The sequence below is a fragment of the Elephas maximus genome, chromosome 12 (genome assembly GCF_024166365.1).
Source record: "Elephas maximus indicus isolate mEleMax1 chromosome 12, mEleMax1 primary haplotype, whole genome shotgun sequence".
Taxonomy (NCBI): domain Eukaryota; kingdom Metazoa; phylum Chordata; class Mammalia; order Proboscidea; family Elephantidae; genus Elephas; species Elephas maximus.
This window is the reverse complement of record NC_064830.1, coordinates 6,691,814-6,715,556: the sequence shown is the minus strand read 5'-3', so window position 1 is coordinate 6,715,556 and position 23,743 is coordinate 6,691,814. Positions and strand designations below refer to the sequence as shown.

The 23,743-nt window shown below is 39.9% G+C and overlaps 1 protein-coding gene across 1 annotated transcript in view; it reads left to right on the top strand.

Moving 5' to 3' along the window:
* DLGAP2 (DLG associated protein 2) overlaps positions 1-23,743 on the top strand; it is a 1,098,241-nt gene that overhangs the window by 189,837 nt on the left and 884,661 nt on the right. Inside the window, exon 2 of the mRNA XM_049904665.1 lies at positions 23,362-23,416. Coding sequence (XP_049760622.1) covers positions 23,362-23,416 — 55 coding nt within the window. The remainder of the gene's footprint in view (positions 1-23,361; positions 23,417-23,743) is intronic.

Sequence of the window (23,743 nt, the reverse complement as noted above, 5' to 3'; positions counted from 1 at the left end):
TACAGAGAATAAGCACCAGGTGTTATTTTTGTGCCTCTCCCTGCTTCTAACAGGTACTTTTTAAAATGCTGGGTGAATGAATGAATGAAACTCCTCTAGTAAAGGACACTGGGCTACATGCTGTGAGGTATACTGGAATAAATAAGGCACAGTCATGATCCTCAGTGAAGCTGCAGTCTATTTAGGAGACACAGTTGATGGCAGTGCTGGCAGGTAATTGCTTTTAAAAGTTAAAAGTGACAGAAACATGTGGAATGAAATATTCAAGGAGAGTCTTTTATTTAAGCTGTATTTTGAAAAGTGCTCAGGATTTCAATAGACAGAAAAGAGAAAGAAAGGTCATGGGCTAGAGGGTAAGAAACAGTGGAAGTCCAAAAGGTAAAACTGTGAAAAGAATATAAATGCAACCATTAACCAGATGCATACATGAAAGGAAAAAAACAAAAACAAAAATCTTTCTTGTCTTTCACTGTCCTCATGGGTGGTTAGGGATTCTGGAAACACTGATGCTTGAATGCAGGCCTTTGCCTATTACTCCCAAGCGTGAGCAACCGCTGGGGCTGTGGGGAGGTTCTGTGTGGGAATTCTGAGAGAGGGAAGTGATGCAGGACTTCTCTGCCTATCAGAGCAAGGCTGGAAGCTAGCCCTGCAGAGCCTAGGGTGGGGTTCAGAATATGGTGTGTCCTGGGAACAGACAGTGGAATGTGGCAGACTGGGAATATAAACTCCAAATAACGATGCTTGAAATAGGGGCATCATATGGCAAAGGATGTTCTAAAATACATTTTGGAACCAAAAGTATCAAACTAGGGCAGTACAACCCAGGAGGTGGGGAAGAGGACCCCATGAAAACGTCTCTGTTTATAATGAGGGGCATGGTATTCTAAATTTCTGCTGCTATTTGTGCGGCATAGAGCAGGTTTTTGGTGGTGGCGGGATGTACCGTGCTTTCACGTAATACTGCGTAAGCGCCTGTTTGATTAAGGGTACTGACGAAGAGAAAGTGACCTTTAATAGTTCACAAGAACTGATAAAAAGAAAATGAACATCTAAGTGCTGTGCTTAAATGAGTAGTGAAATGACTTACTAAAAAGGGACTTTAGATTTTTTTTCCAGTTCTAGCCTTCATTCTACAGAAATGTTAAATGAATTTTTGAAATACACATGCCAGTAAGGGTTTGAACAAACTCTTAAGCCACTGTAGCTCCATTTTGCCTTATCTATGAATGTATTTTTTTATGAATGTATAAACAACAGTGTATACCAGAAGTCAGGGCTCTGACTCAACAAAATCCAGCTTTGCTCTTCCAGAGTAAAAACAGGTGTTAGAGGCAGTCCCTTTGTGTTTTACGGCATTATGTAAAGCGACATGTCGCTGGAGGGAGGAAATGGAATCCCAGGTACAGAGGTCTAAAACTGAGGTCTGTGTCATTGGCCCTGCCACTGCTTAGAAGTAAGTGGAGCTTCAGGTATGCGATCCTAGACCAGTCTCTCAACTTCTCGAATCATTTTACCTACGTGTGAAATGCAAGGTTTTATAAAAGGCTCCCTCTGGGCTTTCACGTTTCACCTTCTTCTTGATTCAATAGAAAAACAGCATGGAACACTCCTGACGAATGGTTTCCTGAATTTTAACTGTGCCAAGATGATCGATTAAAATGAACATGCTCTTGTGCGCCCAAATTTTCTTACACTGCAAATAAATGTAATTAAATTTAATTAAATAGATGGAGCAAATATGTGTGGTTGTCTAGAAAAGTAGGGAAAATATATTGCAAAAGAAAGGACGTAGGCAAAGGCCAGTCTCGTGGACTTGGATGAGTAAGTCTCTTCCTTGGGTGGTGGCAGCTGAATTTGGCTCAGTGCTCCGCCTCAGGGTAAGGGAGTTGCTGGGAGTAGCTTTTCTGAGAAAAGTCCTCTAAGTGGGTGTCATGGATTCAATTGTATCCCCCCAGAATATGTGCCGACTTGGCTAGGCCATGATTCCCAGTATTGTATGGTTGTCCTCCATTTTGTGATCTGATCATCCATCGTCTTGTGAAGTGTTGTAAATTCTAGCCTCTATGCCTGTGGTTATGGTCCCATTTGGGAGTGAGCTGTCTGTTATGTTGATGAAGCAGGATTAGGGTGGGAGGCAACACCATTACCACATTACAACCCTGATCCTACATAAGGGGATCCCCAGCGTGTAACCCACATCACCTTTTATCTTACAAGGAAAGAGAAGCAAGCAGAAAGAGAGGGATCTCACTACCACCAAGAAAGAAGAGCCTGGAGTAGAGTGTATCCTTTGGACTTGGGGTTCCTGTGCTGAGAACTTCGTAGATCCAGGTGAAGATTAATGCCAAGACACATGGAGATCTCCAAAGAACTTTGGAGTTGTTGAAAGAAGGAAAGGACCTTCCCCCAGAGCTGAGAGAGAAATCCTTCTTCTAGAGCTGGCACCCTGATTTCAGACGTGTAGACTCCTAAACTGTGAGAGAATAAATTTGTCTTTGCTAAAACCATCAGCTTGTGGAGTTTCTGTTATAGCAGCACTAAATAACTAAGACAATGTCTTCGTTTCTTAGGACTGCCATAAAAAATACCACAAAGTAGGTGGCTTTAAAGAACAGAACTTTATTTTCTTACAGTTGCAGAGGCTGGAAGTTAATATTTGGGATGTTGGCAGTATGGATTCTTTCTGAAGACTTTGAGAGAGGAACTGTCTCATGCCTCTGTCCTAGTTTCTGGTGGCTGCTTGAGATCCTGGGTATTGTTCAGCTGTCTGTAGAGGCATGTGCCTCAGGCATCACATGACACATTTTTACCCCATGTTTGTGACTTTGTTTTCATATCTGTTCTTCTCTTTTGTAAGATGCCACTCAGAAGGGTTTAAGATAAGGACCCACCCTACTCCTGTGTAACTTCATTAGCTTAACTGATAATATCTGCATAGAAAAACTCTGTGTCCCCAAACAAGATCATATTTACTGGTACAGGGGTTAGAACTTCAGTGTATCTTTTGGGGGGACACAATTCAATCCATAATAGCGGGACACTGTTTTCGTGATAGACTCCAACAGTTTTCTTGTCTGTGTATCTATCTCTGTATTAATCATTCATTCTTTCTAAAAGGATTTATTTTAGGTGCTTTTCAAGGCTGTAGGGTACAGTAGTATATAAAACAAAGTCCTGTCTATTCTGGATCTTACATTCTCCTGGAAAAAAAGAACACTATTACAGTGTTTTTGTGCAGATAATGTGCACCTTCTACATTTGTTTGCCAGCTGCGCCCTCCCCTTGTGAGGTATTTTTGTAAGCACATTGTGTGCCTCAGTATCATAGGTGGAGTCGCCACTTAGATGGACTAGAAGAATGGGGCCGCCCAAAGCCAAGGGAGCAGACTTGCTGTTCTGGTGTGCCTGCAAGGCAGAAATGAAGTCCAGAGCTGAGGGGTCTCCACTCAGAATCTGGAGAATATGGCCAATACTTAGAGTCTGGAGGGCAGGGCCATTATGTAAATGGTCTCAGAGAACAGAGGATTATTTTCAAGCTTTGAGGGCTAATGTATTGTGTTCTGCTGACTTGCTTGGTGCCTGTTATTTCTTCTTTCCCTCTAATTTCTCCTATTTATGATGAAAATGTCTAGCTCGTGCCTGTTCCACTGTTGTACTTTGGAAGCAGATAATGTATATTCTAGATTTCATAGATGAAGAGGAATTTTTGGATTTTGGACTTGGAATTGACTTAAGATATGATGGGGTAAGTGTGTTTAACATGTGACAAAGACATGAATTTTGGGGGACCAAAGGGTGGAATGTTATGGATTGAATTGTGTCCCCCCAAAATGTATGTCAGCTTAGCTTGTTCATCGTTCTGAGTACTGTGTGATTGTCCACATTTTGTCATCAGATGTGATTTTCCAGTGTGTTGTAAATCCTACCTCTATGATGTTAATGAGGTGGGATTAGAGGCAGTTATGTTAAAGAGACAAGACTCAATCTGGAAGATTAGGTTGTGTCCTAAATCATTCTCAAAGTTTTGGGGAGACACAGTTCGATCTAGAGCATTATTTATGGATATATTCATAGGCACTATATTCTGTCATCATTTATATCAGTGTTTTAGAGCTCATCTGAGTCTTAGAGAAAAGAACACCTGAAGGCCAGGGTCCCATGGCGATATCTCAGCAGCTGTCTGGGGAACAATGAGGCAGCTAGTAGCTTGGATACTTGGGTGCCTGTGTACCTCACCCATAGCAGGACCTTCCTTACTAGTTTTATATAGTGGAGTTGTGCCACAGTTTTTGTTTGTTGGACAGACTGTAGAATCAAAAAAAAAAAAAAAAAGTCTGAAAATCGCTAATCTATATGTTAATCTATCAATTACTTCAATATAAACATTCAGGTCCTACAGTGTGCAAAACACTGCTGTAGAAACCAGGGAGTACAACCTGCGGACAGGGATCCTGCCTTCAAAGATTTTATGTTCTAGCGGGGGAGATAGAGAACAAACAATAATAAGATATAAACTCAGGAGTATAAATACTACCAGGGAATAGGAAAGCAGATTAAAGTGATAGAGAGTGATGAGATTTTTATTAAGTGAGGAAATTCTCTGTGAAGAGATGGCCTTTGGGCAAAGATCTGAAGCAAGTAGTGTGTGAGAACGTCCTGGAGAAGAGCTTTCCAGGCAGCGAGAGTGGCAAGTGCAAAGGCCCTGGGGTGTGTGCTTGGCATATGGAAAGAACATTCAGGAGACCATCATAGCCAGAGCTTTTGAGGAAGGCTAGGATTAGTACCTAGGAGTCACACTATCTCAGGTCTCTGGCTCTCATGGGGACTAATATTCTGCGAAGTCCTCAGATGGATTTGAGTGGAAGAAGACATAACATGATTTAGGATTTAAAAGAATCATTTTGGTTACCATATGAAGAATAAATTCTAGGAGAGCAAGAATCAAAGCAGGGAGACCAGTTAGGAGCCTTTAATTAATTAATGAGAGAGATGAAATAACTTGGGCCAGGGTTTTGGTTGGGGGGGGGGAGATATGGCCATATTTTGGCTTTATTTCAAGGATTTGCTGAGTTGGTATGAAGGATTGAATGCAGATTTAAAACAGAGGAAGGCTATTCGGAGGATTTTGACCCGGTTGAATGGTGGAATGGTGGCGCCATTTACTGAGATGGGATAAGACTTGGGGAGGAGAAGGTGGGTGGGGAGATGATTTATTTGTTTGGGCCATGTTAGTTTTAAGATACTCTTTAGACATGTAAGTGGTAACAACAATCAGGCAATTGGCTATATGATTCAGAAACCAGGAGAGAAAAAGGCTAAGGTGAAAAACTTAAGAATCGTCAACACATAGGTGAATTTAATACCAGGAGCTCACATAAGATGACCTAAGAGATGAATGTAGATAAGAGAGCAAATCAGGGGAGTATGTCCAGGGACAGTGCAAAATTTCGAGACTGGGGAGAAGATGGGGATTTAGCAGAGAAGACTGAAAAGGAGCAGTCAGTGGGAAAGAAGGAAAACTAAGAAGCCAAGTGAAAAAAAAAAGTATTTCAAGAAGAAAGTATTTCAAGAAGAAAGGAAAGAAGTGCTCCTCAAAATAATCGTCTAGATGAAACCAAATGGTTAACACTTACCCTAGACGAAAGATAAGAAAGCCAAGGGGGGACAGGGAAGCTAGATTCATGGAAACAGAACAACCAAAATGGAAATAATGAGAATGCTGATAAATTGTAAAGAATGTAACCAACGTCACTGAACAATGTGTATAGAAATTGTTAAATGAGAACCCAATTTCCTGTGTAAACTTTCACCAAAAACACAATAAAAAAAAAAAAAGAAGGAAGGGAGGATAACCATATCAAATGCTACTAAGAAACAGAGTAAGTTGTGAATGGAGAATTGACTGATAGGTTTTGGAATGGGAAGGTTCATGGATGATACTGAAAAAAGTGGTTATAGTGGTGTTCCGGCAAGAATCTGAGTGTTTTTATTTTGTTCAGAAGCTTAGCCGAGAGGGTGGTAACTAGAGAAGGATATGGGATAAGTTACTTATTTTATAGCATTAAATATTGAATATTTTTCAATTTTCAGAGAATGTAATTGTCATCATTTTCAGGAGAATAATGGTATTGAAAGTCCCCAAAGCATTTTCGAAACGTCAGAAGCGTCCGCTTCCTGGTATTTATAGGTAGTGAATCCCCTGAGACAGCTAAAACTTCCCACGGTCAGGGGAGCCGTTAGTAGCGATGGTAAATCACCTATAATCTAAGTAATCTTGTCTTTTTCGATGATCTGTAAAAAAAATAAGTTAGAAATGGTGTTTCTTCTCATAACTTAAATCGTTATGCCCTTTCAAATCTGTTTTAAGAATGCAGGCTCTTAATTAGTTCTTAACTACGTCAATCCATAGTTACTGAAATTTAGAGAAACAAACATGAGCACCAAAGTGGTGGGAAGAGCCACTCGGAACTCATTATGAGCCAATTCCTGCTATTTTTAAGCTCAGATAAATGTTCTGTAAAATTAAGTTAAATGGTCCCTTTTACAAGAATGGAAATATTTCCAACCTTTTTTGGTCATTTTCCATTTGTAATGGGTATAATAATTTTGGGAAAAAGTGTTATTTTTTTTCTTGAACTTCCTAGTACATTGCCTTCCCCTATGCAGCCAGAGAACAGAGCAATGCAGATTTTTACTTTCATAAATAGAATGTTTGATGTCTCAGTGAGATAGTGGTCTCAGTCAAGGTGTTTCGAGGGGATGGTGGTGGTGGTTAGCCGCTGTAGAGTCGGCCCCGTCTCAGGGCAACGTCACACACAGAGGACTGAAACCCTGTCCTGTCCTGTGTGCCATCTCCGTGATCAGTTGAAGATCCATAGGGTTTTTATTGGCTGATTTTTGGAAGTTGATCATCAGGCCTTTCTTCCTACTTTGTCTTAGTCTAGAAGCTCTGTTGAAATCTGTTCAGCAACATAGCACCGCACAGACCACCACTGACAGACAGGTGGTGGCCGTGAATGGTTTGAGGATATCAGACCACGCTAAAGGGTGGGTATTTCTGACTAAAGAGCCCATCTATGAGTCTATTGCTTTTCTTTGCTTAAATAATTTTTCATGCAGTGATCATGCACTAATATGTGCCAAGCAGTAAGCTATTTGCTGGAGATGCAAAGTTAAGTAAAATGAGTATCCTGTCCTATTTTCAGATTTTCTTTTATGCCTGGTAAATAACCTAAGTCATGTACTTAGAAGTGTTATTATAATAGAAAATAATTTATAGATTACGTAACACACAGTTAAACCAAACCCACTGCGTTGATTCCTACTCATAGTGACCCTAAAGGACAGAGTAGAACTGCCTCCATAGAGTTTCCAAGGAGCGCCTGGTGGATTTGAACTGCCAACCTTTTGGTTAGCAGCTATAGCACTTAACCACTCTGCCACCAGGGTTTCCAGTACACAGCTAACCTCCTCAAAGTCACTGCCTTTTTTTGAGGAAGAGTTGAATGACTTGAAGCTGTTGTTACAGGTTTTCTTTACTGGTGGCTTTGGAGAGCTCCACCGTTTGCCGTGTGCTTCATTTCCTACGTTGCTTGAATTGGGTATGGAGCCTTGCATGGATGCTGACGTATCCCAAGGTGTTATGGGTATCATTGCTTTGACAACAGCTGTTTTATTAGCAAGGAGGGAAATCTCTGTGGGATTTAATTTGTCGGTGGTGGCAGCTTGGCGACCTAGTGGAACTACGTGGGTGTCTAGTTGTCATGTGGCTTTTCTCTCGCATCATTTAAGAGACTCGGAGAAAGTTTTGTTTTCTCTTTACCTTTTCTCTAAAATAGCAGACAAATGTTGTTTGGCATCAGATTGTTTGCACTTTAACATTGACCATAGCTTTTTGGATCTCTTCTCATATGATCAAGTCCAAAGATATAACGGAGTTGTTCAAATATATGTTTTTTCATTTATCCATATAAAAAAAAATTTTTTAACCACCTTTTCTGTGGCACAGTGGTTAAAGTAACAGACCGAAAGATCAGCAGTTCAAAACCACCAGGGGCTCTGCGGGAGAAAGATGTAGCAGTCTGCTTCCTTAATGATTTACAGCCTTGGAAATCCTATGGGATCACTATAAGTAGGAATCAACTTGATGACAGTGGGTTTGTTTTTGTTGTTTTTTCTGTGTAAGGCAGTGTTAGTTGGCTCTGAAGTTAAAAAAAAGATGCTTCCTACAAAGATGCTTTCCACTAGCTGGTGCAAAAGGTTAGTGTGCTTGACTGCTAACTAACAGGTTGGAGGTTCGAGTCCATGTAGAGCCACCTTGGAAGAAAGACCTGGCAATATACTTCTGAAAAATCAGCTATTGAAACACTATGGCACACAGTTCTACTCTGGTACACGTGGGGTTGCCATGAGTCAGATTCAGCTGGATGGCAACTGGTTTTGGTTCCTATAAGGGACAAGCTACAGGGTAAAGGGATTGGGAGCTAATAAATGTACGGCAGAGAGTTAGAGGAACTACCCGTCTGGCAGATGTGAATGCCATGTGTACATGTGTTTCTAGGAGTTCTGAGAACAGTTTGAAGGGACAGTGGTAAACCATTACACCGATTACCCCATGGGTGGGTAGAAGAGACTGTTATTTCTTTGCACATACTTCCTGAGTTGTGTGGTCTTGCAGTGAAAACAGTGTTTTTGTAGTTTGAAAGGAACCTCTAGTCTAGGTTTGTTTGTTTTTTATGTTACACCAGTGAGTACCAACGAAAACCAAACCCAGTGCCGTCAAGTCGATTCCAACTCATAGCGACCCTATGGGACAGGGTAGAACTGCCCCATAGAGTTTCCAAGGAGTGGATTTGAACTGCTGACCCTTTGGTTAGCAACTGTAGCACTTAACCACTACACCACTAGGGTTTCCTAAAGCAGTGAGTAAAAAAAGGAACTACTAATTCTGTCTGGTGAGTTGATTTTCAACTTTTGTATTGATATTTGTGTTTTTATTACTCAGCATAATTTTGAATCAGGCTCTTTAAATAAAGTGTTTGTATGAATTTTTTCTGTTGAAGACTTCATAGATAGCATTTCAACCTTCATAGATAGCATTTCAATTTTTCTTTTGAAGAAGACTTCATAGATAGCATTTCAACCTTCACAGATAGCATTTCAATTTTTCTTTTGAAGAAGACTTCATAGATAGCATTTCAACCTTGCAAAAGATTTGGACATTGGAGCAGTCCCAAGTTTTCATATATGTAATGGATTATAAATTACTCCTCACTCCTTCCATGTTTTCAGAACAGAGCCCAAATCACTCAGGATGCCGGAGAGCCCAGTATGCTGGCGTCATATCTGAAAACCTTACCTTCATGTGCTTCCAGCACATAGACAGCTGGGAAAATATCAGTAGTGTTTCTGATCACTTTATGATGAAACATTTAATAGTCAACTGGGGTGCTTGAGTTTTACATAAAATATAAGCATTTGGCCTCATAGTTAATGCCTTATTTCATAGCTCTTTAAAAACTTGTATCAGAAAGTGACTCTGAATTAGGCCAGAATTTGCTCAGATTTAGTTCTAGCTCTAGATCCAGGGTTTGTTTTTATCAGGGTTTACCGAGCATATTTTTTGAATAAGGAGGTAAAAACTGTTAACAGATGTTTGAAATTTTTGATGAGAAAGCTATTCAAGTGTCTAGTAGAAATACTTTCATTCAAAATTGGTGTCTTGTTATTTTCATTTTTTTTTTCTTTAGGGCATTTTGGTGCTACTTCTTCACATAGGTGTAAAAAGCAGTTGTGTAAAATTGCCATTTTATTTTCTGCTAGTTAGTTTATCTAATTCATACATACACGTATTATAAAAAGTCAGCTAATTATAAAAGACATGTAAAAAAGAGCAGTAGTCTGCTGCTCCACGCCCCACACCACCAGCCTTACTACCCAAAGGGCTGCCATCTCTATCTTCAGTTCTTTTAACCATTTGTTCCCTTGATGACTTATTTGTTTTTTTAAATTGTGCTTAGGTGAAATTTACAGCTCAAGCTAGTTTCGCATACAGAAATTTATACACACATTGTTATGTGACCCTAGTTGCTCTCTCTGTAATGTGACAGCACACTCCGCCTTTCCACCGCTGATTTCCCGTGATCATTCAACTAGCTCCTGGCCCTCTCTTCATTTTCTCAACTCCGGACAGGAGCTGCCAGTTTAGTCTCATGTGGCTACTTGAACTAAGACACACACTCTGCATGAGTATCATTTCATGTCTTATGGTCCAGTCTAATCTTCGTCTGAAGACTTGGCTTTGGGAATGGTTTTAGTTCTGGGTTAACAGAGTCCGGGGGCCATGTCTTCTGGGGTTTCTCTAGTCTTATTCAGAAAATTAAGTCTAGTCTTTTTACTTGAATTTGAGTTCTGAGCCCCACTTTTCTCTTGCTCCATCAGGGACTCTCTGTTGTGTTCCCTGTCAGGGCAGTCATTAGTGGTAGCTGGGCACCATCTAGTTCTTCTGGTCTCAGGCTGATGGAGTCTCTGGTTTATGTGGCCCTTTTGTCTCTTGGGCTAATATTTTCCTTGTGAGTTCATTGTTCTTATTCTTCTTTGCTCCAGGTGGGTTGGGACCAATTTATGCATCTTAGATGGGCGCTCACTAGCTTTTAAGACCTGAAACACCACTCACCAAAGTTGCGTGCAGAACATTTCCTTAATAAATTTTGTTATGCCAATTGACCTAGATGTCCCCGAAACCATGGTCCCCAGACCCCCGCCCCTGCACCTCTGTTCCTCAAAGTGTTTTGTTGTGTTCAGGAAACTTGTAAGCTTTGGGTTTAGTCCAGTTGTGCTGACTTCCCCTGTGTTGTATATTGTCTTTCCCTTCACCTAATTCTTGTCTACTCTCCAGTTAGTGAATTTTCCCCTTCCTCCCTCCCCACCCTCGTAACCATCAGTGAATGTTTTCTTCTGTGTTTAAACCTTTTCTTGAGTTCTTATAATAGTGATCTCATACAATGTCTGTCCTTTTGGGACTGACTAATTTCTCTCAGCATAATGCCTTCTAGAGTCATCCATGTTATGAGGTGTTTCTCGGATTCATTGCTGTTCTTTATTGTTGTGTAGTATTCCATTGTGTGCATATGCCAGAATCTGTTTATCCATTCATCCATCGATGGGTACCTAGGTTGTTTCTATCTTTTTGCTGTTGTGAATAGTGCTGCAATGAACTTGGGTGTGCATATATCTATTTGTGTGAATAATATCTCATATTTCTCTAGGATATATTCCAAGGAGTGGGATTGCTGGATCGTGAATTATTTTTTCTTACCATGTCAATTTCAGACTTATCTTAACTTCTGACTATGGTATGTGAGGACTTAGCTCTTCTACCCCACTTGTATTCTTGCTTCCCATATGCTCAACATGGTTATAGCCTCATTTTTTTGTAAATCAATAGTTAATATTAAATTTGCATGATTGTGCCTCTTTTTTGTAACATCTTTCACATTGTTGTTTGTTTTCTTTTTTCCTAATATGCCCAGCTTATTGTTTAGTGTTTTTATCACATTTCTTTCACTCTTTTCCATGTGTACAAACACATCAGTCTGATTTTTGATCTCCCTTCACCACCCTCCTGAGAATTCAACTTTCTCATCAGTTAGATCCATTGGTTCTTGAATCTCTTGGCTTTTTTTTCTCTCTTGGTTTTCTTCTTAGTTGTAGTGAAGTCCGTCTTCAAATAACTTCATGGTAAAGGCTACGTGGGGTAATGTTAGAAAGTAACTGGGTTTTCTCCTGGCTTGTCTGACAGTGTCCTCTTTTGTTGATCACTTATGTTGGGAGTCATTTTTCCCCTCAGAATTTCCCTCAGAATTTCCAAAGCACTTTTCCTTTATTGTCTAGCTTCCCAATGTTTTTTTTTACTTGGGGTGCATTTGAAAACTTCCATTTATTTTGAATTTTCAGAATACTGTAACATATCTTAGATTGGTCATATTGTATTCATTGTGCTAGGGCCTATTGAATCTGAAATTTATGTCATTCAGACAAGGTGGGGTTTATGTTTGTTTGACAATTCCTTGCGTTCTGTTTTCATGAATCTTTTATTCTGGATCTCTCATTGGTCAAGTATTATACTCCTTTGCTGATCAAATAATTTTATGTTCTCACTTTTTTCCAGCTCTTTGTATTTTTTAATCCTACTTTCTTGGATATTTCCTGGAATTTAATTTTCAATTCTATATTCTTTTTTAAACTTTGGGCCTTCTGGTTTTAATTTCCAAAAGCTCATTTTTGCTCTGTAAATTTTGCTTTTATATGGTTAGCATTGTATTTGTGAGTCATAGAGAAAATATCTTTTTATCTTTCTGAAATTTAATTACCATTGTTTCAAAAGTTCTCTTGTTTCTTGTAATGTTTCTGTTTTCTCCAGTTCCTTTTTTCTGTTTGTTTCAGTATCTCTTAAATTGGGGGCTTTCTTGGAATATATAACAATGCTTGGCTGTAAGTCTCATTTAAGTGTGAGACGTCATAAACCTTCTGGAAAGTGTGTTTATGACTGGTGGAATTTATCGCAGGGGTCTAGTAACAAGCCCAGATTTTAATTGGGAAGCCTTTCAAACATTAGTAGGAGCAGAGTTCTCTTGGTATTTTCTGTCCCATTTGTTAAAAAGTTGTAGAGAACATTTCAGTCTCCTGCTTGGGTTGGGTGAGAAGCGATGAAGGTAAAAGCCTGGTTTATCACTGTTTAGAAAGGTGGGAGTGAAGAGTTTGAGAGCAGCACTGTTTAGTGTCCAAGTTTGATATTAATATGACTGTTTTCGTTCTCAGGGCTCATCCCCCATCCTATCTTGCATCTGGTTTCCTGAGGCTGGAGCCTGTCTGGTTCAATTTCTTAGAGGCTCCATCTCTAGTTGCATGGAGGAAGGGTTGGGGGATATGTTGTTCAGTGGTACAGGAAAGGGGACCTGGAGTTGTATGTAGGCTTTCAACCAATTGCCTCCTTCCTCCTTGTGCTTTCAAACCCTGAGCCTTTCTGTCCTGATGCTGAGGGCCCTGTAAGCACAGGTTCTCATTCTCCTTGGAGCCTTCATCAGGTTCTTGATACCTCTCCTCCTCTAAATAAGTCCTCTTTGTGCTCTGTCATACAAAAAAATGTTGAAATATTTTTATAATATGGTCTCCTGTTCTGTTCTTTATGTGTTTGTGAGTTTTTACCTTAGCCATTCTGCCAACTTAAAATCATGACGTGACAACATGCTTTGAAGGAACTGTTTAAACGTAATTCTGTGTTTGCTTGAAGTACAACTCTGTGGATCGCTGGTTCTCTATGTTTCCTGGCCAAGCAGCATCAGTATCACTTGAAACTTGTTAGAAATGCAAATTCTTGGCCTTCCCCCCAGACCTACTAGATCAGAAACACCATGGTTGTGTTCTAGTGATCTGTGTTTTATCAAGCCCTCCAGGTGGTTCTGATGCACGCTCAGGTTTGAGGACATTTGCTATGTATGATTACATCAGTCTGCCACTTTATAATGTAGAAAGCCTGTCTTAATCTTTGTGTTATTTCCATTTTATAGATGAGACTGCTGCTGGCCTAAGGGTTCAAATGCCTTGCCCAAAGCGCAAATCCTGACTCTTCGATTCCAAGCTCAGTGGTCTTTCTTAAAATGAATCAAAAAACCAGTTGCCATGGCTGTGATTCTGACTCGTGGTGGCCGTGTGTTTGTCCGAGTAGAACTGTGCTCCGTAGGGCCTTTAATAGCGATTTTTTTGATGTAGATCATCAGGTCTTTCTTCACAGGCATCTCTGGGTAGACTCAAATCTCCAGCCTTCCAGTTAGCAGCCGGGCACACCAACCGTTTGCACCACTCAGGGACTTACTCCAGTAGTTTCTGCTCTACCGTAATTCTGTGCATATACTTGCACATTGAAGATTACGTAGAATGGTAATCTAAAACTTTAAAAATAATGACATCTGAAGTTTTTGAACAGTCACTCTTCTTTTTTTTTTTTTTTAACATATGTGAGCTCATGTAATCATCTCAGTTCTGCCCTATGAGGTAAGTTTTCATTTCACAGATGAGAGATGAAGCACAGAGCTCAAGCGACTTCCCAAGGAATACATCTGTAGAAAGTGGCAGATGTCAGCCAAGGCAGCTTGTCTGCAGAGCTCAGCCCACCATCACTGCGCTGTACTATGTCTTGTTAACTGCCTCTGTAAATATAAGACTCTTTCAAACCAGCCAAGCAGGGAATCCTTGCCCTACACGAAGCTGAGGCACATCAAAATGGATAGGACAAGTCACTGGGTGAGAAGTCAGGGATGTAAATTCTAATCCCCACCATTATCTGGCTGTGTAAGCTCCAGCAGCCTCTTAATTGCTTTTAATACCAAGAAAGAGAGGTCAGAGATAGAAAACGTCTACTAAACAAATATGGGAATGATTAAGTCCTGACATTATGAAAATGAAAGTGTTATTAAGCCTCATTTCATAAGAGACATGTGATGCAACATTTCTAGAAACAAACCTAAGGCACTCTCTTCAAAGCTCTAAATCAGTAAGAAAGAATTAATCGAATACTTAATGTGCTTGACACCATAAAGAGTGTGTCTGTATCTCAGAGGCTCATGTGTTTTGAAAACTGCTTAGTGTTATTTCACATACTTAGGTAGCATATATTTGCTCTGTGAATTACAGAAAGGAAAACTGGAATGACCTTCCAGTTAAACATGGTATACTCAGCCACACACTCTGTTTCCCCATGATGCCAACTAAAATGACAACATAGAAATAAAAAGGCGTTGACCCTCAAAGGCAAGGAGAACGGGTGAGGAGAAAAGAAAAACGCGGTTTTAAAAAAATTTTATATTTTGAAATACTTTCAAACTTAAAGTTGCAAAAATAGAACAAAGAACACCAGCACAGAGTGCTGCTTAGGAAATGTTCCGTCCTTCGTGAGGTCTCACATCTGGAGGCGCGTGAGGTCCATCGTCTTTCACTGACGACGTTATTTTTGATCACAAAGCCAACGTGCTGTTTCTCCAACAAATAATTAAACTGTGTTTTTTCCTCTCTCGCAACTGGTAATCCGTCTGTAGGAGAATACTTTAAAATCATGCGGATATCTCTGTGCCTCATCAAAACCTCCCCCTGTACTTACCATCCGTTACTGATTCTTGCCTGATCCCGTGTTTACTCTGATGGGTGTAACAGTAATTTTCCAGTGCCACACTCTCCCTGCATTTGCTGGTCAGCCACCATGTTCTTCTGTCAGCATAATGTCCTCCTCTGTCTCCCATCAATCAATTAATTGATTAGGTTGTGAGTTGGAATAGACTCAATGGCAGTGGCTTTTTTTTTTTTTTTGGTTTCAGTATGGACTTAGATATTCCTGTTTTTTAAGTGGTTTGTAATTCACTACTGTTACCAAATTTTTTTTTTTTTCACTAGAATTGCCCCAGATTTGGCAGGTAGGAGCCCTTCAAGCTGTGACATCCCTCCATTACTATTGAGTACTTCCTTGCTTTCTGCAGTAACAGGATCTTCTAAGCTCATCTTATATGTGTCCGGCCCCAGCTCTGAAATCAGCCATTTCTGGGAGGAACCTTTGTTCCTTCTAGTGGGGAGTGGAATTAGAGAGTAAGATCTGGCCGCCTGGTGTGCTTGTTGTCAGAATGTCTTTGCTTCCTAGCAGATATAGCAGGGAAACACAGGCTTGTATATACACATATACATACATGTACATACATATATACATGCACACACGTGAGACCACAAGGGGGGTGGTGCAATTTCCAGGACATACTGCGTACTAGGTTCTATGAACTGTGTATATAAAAATGAGTCAGATGCCTAGAAGGACCCCGGTGGTCATGGCCCCCAGACCATCTGTTGGCCCAGGATAGGAACCATTCCCAAAGCCAACTCTTCAGACATGGATTGGTCTGGACAATGGGTTGGAGAGGGATGCTGGTGAGGAGAGAGCTTCTTGGATCAGGTGGACACTTGAGACAGTGTTGGCATCTCCTGCCTGGAGGGGAGATGAGAGGATGGAAGGGGTTAGAAGCTGGTGAAACGGACACGAAAAGAGAGAGTGGAGGGGGAGAGCGGGCTGTCTCATTAGGGGGAGAGCAATTGGGAGTATGTAGCAAGGGGTATATAGGTATTTGTGTGAGAGACTGACTTGATTTGTAAACTTGCACTTAAAGCACAATAAAAATTATAAAAAAAAAAAATTGCTGACTACTTCAAAAAAAAGATTCAGATGAAATCCCAGATTTACCTGGGGAGAAAACATAAGGAAAGAAGTAGATTAACTTATAAGGAAATGGAGGTTGATGTGGAAATAGCTAAATACGGTAGGATCACAGTAATTCCATCTCTGTGGACTGGGGAGGCCTCACAGAGAAGGATATAGAGGAACACGGGGCACTGAATTATATTCATGTTACTATAGTCATTGAGAATGTCTTCCTAACTGCTTGGATGTTCTTTATCTTTAAGGTCGTTGATGTCAGGACATCCCTAGCCTTTGATTTCTGAAAATAGTCACAAATTGGTTGAGACCAAGGATTATTAAAAATATGTTTCATGAAACCAGTCGTCATGTTTGGTAGTAGTTGGATTTGTCTGCAGAGTGAGCAACTTGTAGATGACTTACAAACTGGTTCCAAAAAAAGGAAAAAAAAAAAAAAAACTAGCTCAAGAGACTTTTGAGCATGGCAGATGATGGGAATAATTGTAAAACCCCAAAGTTATTACTATTTTGAAGTCAGTGCTGTTATTTAAATATATGTAATGGTATGTCTCATAAAAAAAAAACTAAGTATAATTTTATAGTTATACTTCGCAGGTAGTAGTAATCATAATGAAAATACCAGCAGTTATCATTTAATGACTGCTACAGTTTTTTTTTTTTTTTTACAGTAGCCATTTTTAAGGGATGTATTTACTTCCATTATCCTAACTCTATATGGTATTATTTCTCTCATTTTTTTTAGAAGAGGAAACTGAGGCTCGGAGAGTTTAATGGTCAAGCTAAGAATGCCACTCAGATCTCCTGACTTGAGTTGCCTAAAACCGCTAAATATTACCCTGTCACAGAATTTTCCCCAACTCAAAGTGCTCTACACACCAATAAACCACCCATATTCTCTACTCCAGACACCTCTTCTTCCTCAGGGGCGACAAAGAGGTAGAAAGAGTCAGAGGGCAGAGGAACTGAACTGATGCTGAGGACATCACGAGGGGCATGCAGAGGGGAGTGGGCAGGAGCTGGTCCTGGATATCTGTGGGAGGCAGTGAGCACAGTTGTCTGGGATATGAGAGAAAGGATAGGATTACGGTGCAGCAGACAGAGCACACTGTTTGAATGACCAGAGCCCTGCATTTGTTCCCTGGGCCTTGGTGTCTTCATCTCTGAAATGATGGAAGTGTTCTGTATCTGCACTATTCAGTGTGGTAGGCACTACCCACAAGTGGTTATTGAACACTTGAGTTGTTAGTACAACTGAGGACCTAAAGTTTAAGTTTTAATTTATTTATTCAGTTTAAATTTATATAACCTTGTGCTGCTCGTGACTACCTATTGGATGAGAAGGAGTTGATTTGAGGGTGCTACAACTCCAGTATTCTTAGATCCTGGAGATAAAATAAGGTAAATTCTATGCAGGCTGATACCACTAGAGAGGAGTTAGAATTTAAGATAAAAAGAAATTTTGAAATCTGTTTTTTTAAGGAAATTTCAGCTGAAAGAATCTGGGCATATGACACAGAGCACATAAGTAGGGTTGTGTTCTTAAAGTGTGTGATGCTGGTGTTTATTTGCGATTACGGCATTTTTGCACAACGCACACCTTCTATGTTTGCTTGCGAATCCCTCCCTCCCCCTGTGGGCTATTTTCGTAAGCGTGGTATGCTAAGTTCTTTTTACAAAAACATGTTAAAAAAAATTGGCATAGCGGTGCTTACAAAAATACCTCATAGGGGGAGGGAATGGTTGGCAAATGAACATAGAAGGTGTGTGTTGTTAGTGTAAAAATACAGTACTTGGGCAGGTGTTGATGGAAGAGTCTGGGTAATGGTTGAATATATTTTGTTTAACCTCAGCTGCTTGTGGCATGGCAAAGCACGGTGTCATCCAGTTATTCTCAGCAGTTAAACACTCTCATACAACAGGCAGGTTGAGTGGAATTGAACTTTTAAAAGTGCCTTTGGGCAAGAAGGATAATTTCATTCTCCTTTGCTGTCTTCTGTAAATCTTTCAGAGAAGAAGAAATAAAACCTATTACAGTCTTACCTGTCTTTTCCCTTCAGCCAAAGCTGGTTGTGAGGCAGTGGTGTTGTGTGCTTAGCATTTACAGAGGCTGTGGCTCAATTTAAGGTTTAGCACAGGTGTCTTACCTGTGACCATAGCTAGGAGGAAGTTGTCAACATTAGGTATGAGCACCATTTTGGAACACAGATTGTCTGCCTTTAGGAAAGCCAAGAGTGAATTCTTTTATGAACTGCTTATGATTTCTTTTGGATCCTTTTATTTTGCCTGTTTGGGGTACAATAAAAAGAGCTACTTGGCATGTTCAAAAAAGATTGGTTGTAGTGGCAGGGTGGGAGTGTTGTTTTGATGGAATTATATAAAGAGATCCTCGGATTGAGCAAGTAGGTTTGCTGGTTAGTAGTGGCCTGTGGCAGCAATGAGGCTTCTGAGAGATAAGACAGTCTGAAAACAAGAATTAGAAGAACCACTAATGTCAGGTATGTAGCGCTTAGTTAAAGGAAACTAAGGGAAGCTATACCTTGGAGCAACCTAATTCTTTTCTTTTAGTTACATGATTTTTTTTCAGAATCATTTGTAAAGTACGCTGCCGTATTTGTTAGTCAAAATCTGTGGTCGTTACGCTATTTCTTCCCCAACGCATCTTAGCTACATGACACAGCCCCCCAGTGGGAGAAATCACTACACCAGTGAAGATGATGAACTGCTGAGTGTGTCAGAGTCTCAGGGAAGACATTTCTGTAGTTTGCAAACGACCCTCTAGCATGCGTGCCCCTCTCTGGGTGAGAATCATTGCTTCTAAAGAGACTCCTGTTTTACTGCTTTGGTCTCTCCCACAATTACTTTCATCTCTGTAGTTCTCTGCAGTGTCCATAATCCTTTGTTCATGTCCTAATTCTAGGGCATCCAGGTCCAAGAAGGGAGTTCGCTGGGGGATCAAGGTGACTGTACTTGCTTATATTGTCTAAAGTAGAAGACTAATTTATAATCCTCATCGTATTTCATCTCCCCACAATCGTAATAATAGAAAATGGCTTTCCAAAAAAACATCCAGCGATGTAAGGCAGTTGCAAAGCACAAACTGAAAGAATTTGTAACTGAAGAGATTGCTGTGGGATACATGATTATGCTTTTGAAATTCAATTAGAGTGGAAGGCAAACTTTCATCTTAGGTACGCTATATGAAGATGCAACCACTGTCCAGCCTTCCAGTCATCCAAAAAGTTCAGCCAAAAAGCATTTATTACTTATTCTAGAACAATTTGCTCGGTGAAGAGAGAGAGAAAAGAGGGATGTTACGATGAAACACAAGTCATACAGCTTGGCCTTGATCAACTTACAGTCTACCTGAATTGCTTTTAGCCTTGCTGTGTATACAACAGGTTCTAACTAACTGAAGAGACTCCTGGAGTCCCTTCGCCTCCATGCCCCTCCATCTATCCCCCTGTGGTGTTAAAAAAAAAAAAAAACTCTCAAACATAATCAAGACAATTTTAAACTTTGGACAAATCTAACAGAGACAGACAAAAGTAAAGAAATAATTAAGTTGTTTTTTGTTGTTAAGTCTGGGCTTTTTTGTGTGAGTTAGAATTTTGTTCTACATTTTTCTCCAGCTCTGCCCAGGACCCTCTATTGTGATTCCTGCCAGAGCAGTCAGTGGGGGTAGCCTGGCCCCATCTGGTTGAGCTGGACTCAGTCTGGTGGAGGCTGTGGTAGTTGTGGTCCATTAGTCCTTTGGACTAATCTTTCCCTTGTGTCTTTAGTATTCATCCTCCCTTGCTGCAGATGGGGAGGAACCAGTGGAGTATCTTAGATGGCCACTCACAAGCTTTTAAGACCCCAGACACTACTCACCAATGTTGGATGTAGAACATTTTCTTTATAAACTGTATAATGCCAGTTGAGCTAGATGTTCCCCAAGACCATGGTCCCCACAGCCCTCAGCTCAGTAATTTGGTCTCCCAGGGAGTTTGGATATGTCTATGAAGCTTCCATGACCTTGCCCTGGTCAAGTTGCTGACATCTCCCGTACTGTATACTGTCTTAACCCTTCACAGAAGTTAACATTAAACTATTGCCTTTTTAGTGTTTTTCCCTCCCCAGTTCTCCTTTCCCTCATAACCATCAAAGATTGCTTTTCTGTGTGTATATCTTTTCTTGAGTTTTGTTCTTTTGTGATTGACTTATTTCACTCAGCATAATGCCCTCCAGATTCCATTTCCATGTTTTGCAGATTCATCATTGTTCTTTATCACTGCATAGTATTCCATCGTATGTATGTACCATAATTTGCTTATTCATTCATCTGTTGATGGGCACGTAGGTTATTTCCATCTTTTTGCTGTTGTGAATAATGCTGCAGTGAACATGGGTGTGCATATGTCTGTTCGTATGATGGCTCACATATCTGTAGGATATATTCCTAGGAGTGGAATTGCTCTATTGTATGGTATTTCATTTCTAGCTTTTTAAGGAGGTACCATATTATTTTCCATAGTGGTTGTACCATTTTACATTCCCACCAGCAGTGCATAAGAGTTCCAGTCTCCCTGCAACCTCTCCAACATTTGTTATTTTCTGTTTTTTTCTTTTTTGGATTAGTGCCAATAATTTTGGGGTGAGATGGTATCTCATTGTAGTTTTGATTTGCATCTCTCTAATGACTAATTTGGAAACCCTGGTGGCATAGTGGTTAAGTATTACGGCTGCTAACCTAGAGACTGGCAGTTCGAATCTGCCAGGCGCTCCTTGGAAACTCTATGGGGCAGTTCTACTCTGTCCTATAGGGTTGCTGTGAGTCGGAATTGACTTGACAGCAGTGAGTTTTTTTGATTTAATGACTAATGAGTCAGAATTGACTTGATGGCAATGGATTTGGGTTTTTTTTTAAATGACTAATGATTGCTAGCATTTCCTCCTGTGTCTGTTATCTGCTTGAATGACTTCTTTGGTGAAGTGTCTGTTATATTGTTTGCCCATTTTTAATTGAATTATTGGTCTTTTTGTTGTGAGGTGTTGAAGCATTCTATAAATTTTAGCGACTAGACCATTGTTGAATATGTCATAGCCAAAATTTATTTCCCAATCTGTAGGTTCCCTTTTTACTCTTTTGGCAAAGTCTTTTGATGAGCATAAGTGTTTAATTTTTAGGAGCTCCCAGTTATCTAGCTTATCTTCTGGTGTTTGTGCATTGTTAGGTATGGCTTCTGTTGTATTTATACCATGTATTAGGGTCCCTAATGTCCCTATTTTTTCTCCCATCGTTTTTATCATTTTAGGTTTTATATTTAGGCCTTTGATCCATTTTGAGTTAGTTTTTTGTATATGGTGTGAGCTAAGGGCCCTGTTATCATTTTTTTACAAATATACATTCAGTTTTGCCAGCACCGTTTGTTAAAAAGACTGCCTTTTCCCCATTTAATGGACTTTGGTCCTTTGTCAATGATCTGCTGACTGTATTTGGATGGATTTATGTCTGGGTTCTAGATTCTGTTCCATTGGTCTTTGTGCCTATTATTGTACCAGTATCAGTCTGTTTTGACTACCGTGGCTGTATAGTAGGTTCTAAGTTCAACTAGCGTGAGGCCCTCTACTTTGTTCTTTTTCTTCAGTAATGCTTTGCTCATCCTGGTCCTTGTTTTTAAACTTTTAATACCACGTATTGACAGGATTTACTAGGTCGTAATGAAATGGGGATTGGTGTAATAGTAACAACAGTGAACTCAAACATAGCAATGATCATGAAGATAGCACAGGACCTGGCAAGTTTTTTCCCTTTGTACATAAGGTCACAATGAGTTGGGGCTGACTTGACAGCAACAACAAAATAATTTAATTATTGCTTTACTTTTTTCTGTATCTGTTAGATTTGTTCACAGTTTGAAATTGTCTTGATTTTGGTTGATTATATTTGAGAAAGAATTGTTTTTTTTTTTCCACACCGAGGGGGAGGGTAGCTGGAGGGGCATAGAGGAGAAGGGACTCAGAAAGAAACTTCTCTGTCAGTCTCTTCAGTTAATTAGAACTTGCTGTAAAGCATTTCAGGTAGACTGGAAGCTGACCATCCCGTTGCTGTGTAATCATTCTGACTCACAGCGACCCTATAGGACAGAGAAGGACTGCCCCATAGGGTTTCCAGGGAGCGGCTGGTAGTTTCAAACTGCTGACCTTTTGGTTAGCAGCCTGAACTCTTAACCACTGTTGCTTCAGGGCTCTAAGTTAATCAAGGGCAAGCATTTTGATTTTCATTTAATTGTAGTGTCCCTCTTTTCTCTCTCTCTCCACTGAGTAAATTGTACTAGAATAAATAATAAATGCCTGTTGGCTGAAATTTTTGGATGACTGCAAGGTTGGAGAGTGGTTGCACCTTCATCATGGAGAGTATTTTAGATGAAAGTCTGGCTTTTACTCTAATTGAGTTAGAAAGCATAATTGTGTGTTTCCCACAGAAATCTCTTCAGTTGCAGATTCTTTCAGTTTTTGCTTTGCGATTGCCTTACATTGCTGGGTGTTTTTTTGAAAGCCATTTTCTATTATTTTCACCTTACTTTTACTAATTGAGTAAGGTATTTCCTTTACCTCTTACTACCAAACTATGAATACAAACACAGCCTCTTCTTTCGCATTTTTCTTTGTGACTCATCCTTGATAAAAGCATCTCTGCCTTAGATCCTAGAAGAACAATGGACCCCACATTCTGCCTCAACAGACTTCCATTTTCAGGGCCTAATTCCATCTAATATTTTAAAAGCCATCACAAAAATTGGTAGGCCCATTTACCTCATTGTTAGGAATCCCTTGAGCGCAGCTGTCAAGATATTCTGAGAACCCATTAGGGGTGGATGTTGAACTGAACTGCCTCACCATTCTAGGAACAGTATATATAATCAGCACACTTACCTGATTAACTTTTTTGATGAAAAATGGATGTCATCAAAATTTTTTTCTGTACTGTTTAATTTGTTAGGCCACTCTGGGCATGATGACTTTGTGCAAGGTTGAACGACCTTATGAGAAAAACACTTGCAGCGGTTAATGAGATCCCCTTCTCTACCTGAGTGATAACCAAGTATATTCTGTTTATTTTTTAAACAGGTCTTGCCTGGCATTCTGCAGAAGCATTGCTGTATCTTACCAGACAGGAATACAGGTAAATACATTTTCTTTTCCTGATTTGAGATCGTAGGTTTTCTTTTGGCTGGAAATTGAGAAATGCGAGCATCTAATTTAGATATGTCGGTTTCTTCTTTTTACGTGTTTTGGTGTAAGGTTATATATTAACTGAAAGACACAAAAAATGTGATACTCCGTTCTACAGTTATAACCTGAGTTCAGAGATTGTTTTTATTTGACTAAGGAAGTAGATTTAGATGATCGTTATATTGGATTATTAAGGGAAGCTAGTCGTTTTAGAAAGTTGGGTATGTTAGTTTATAAAGCTATTTCTTTTGCTAATTATACTCTTTTTTAATTAAAA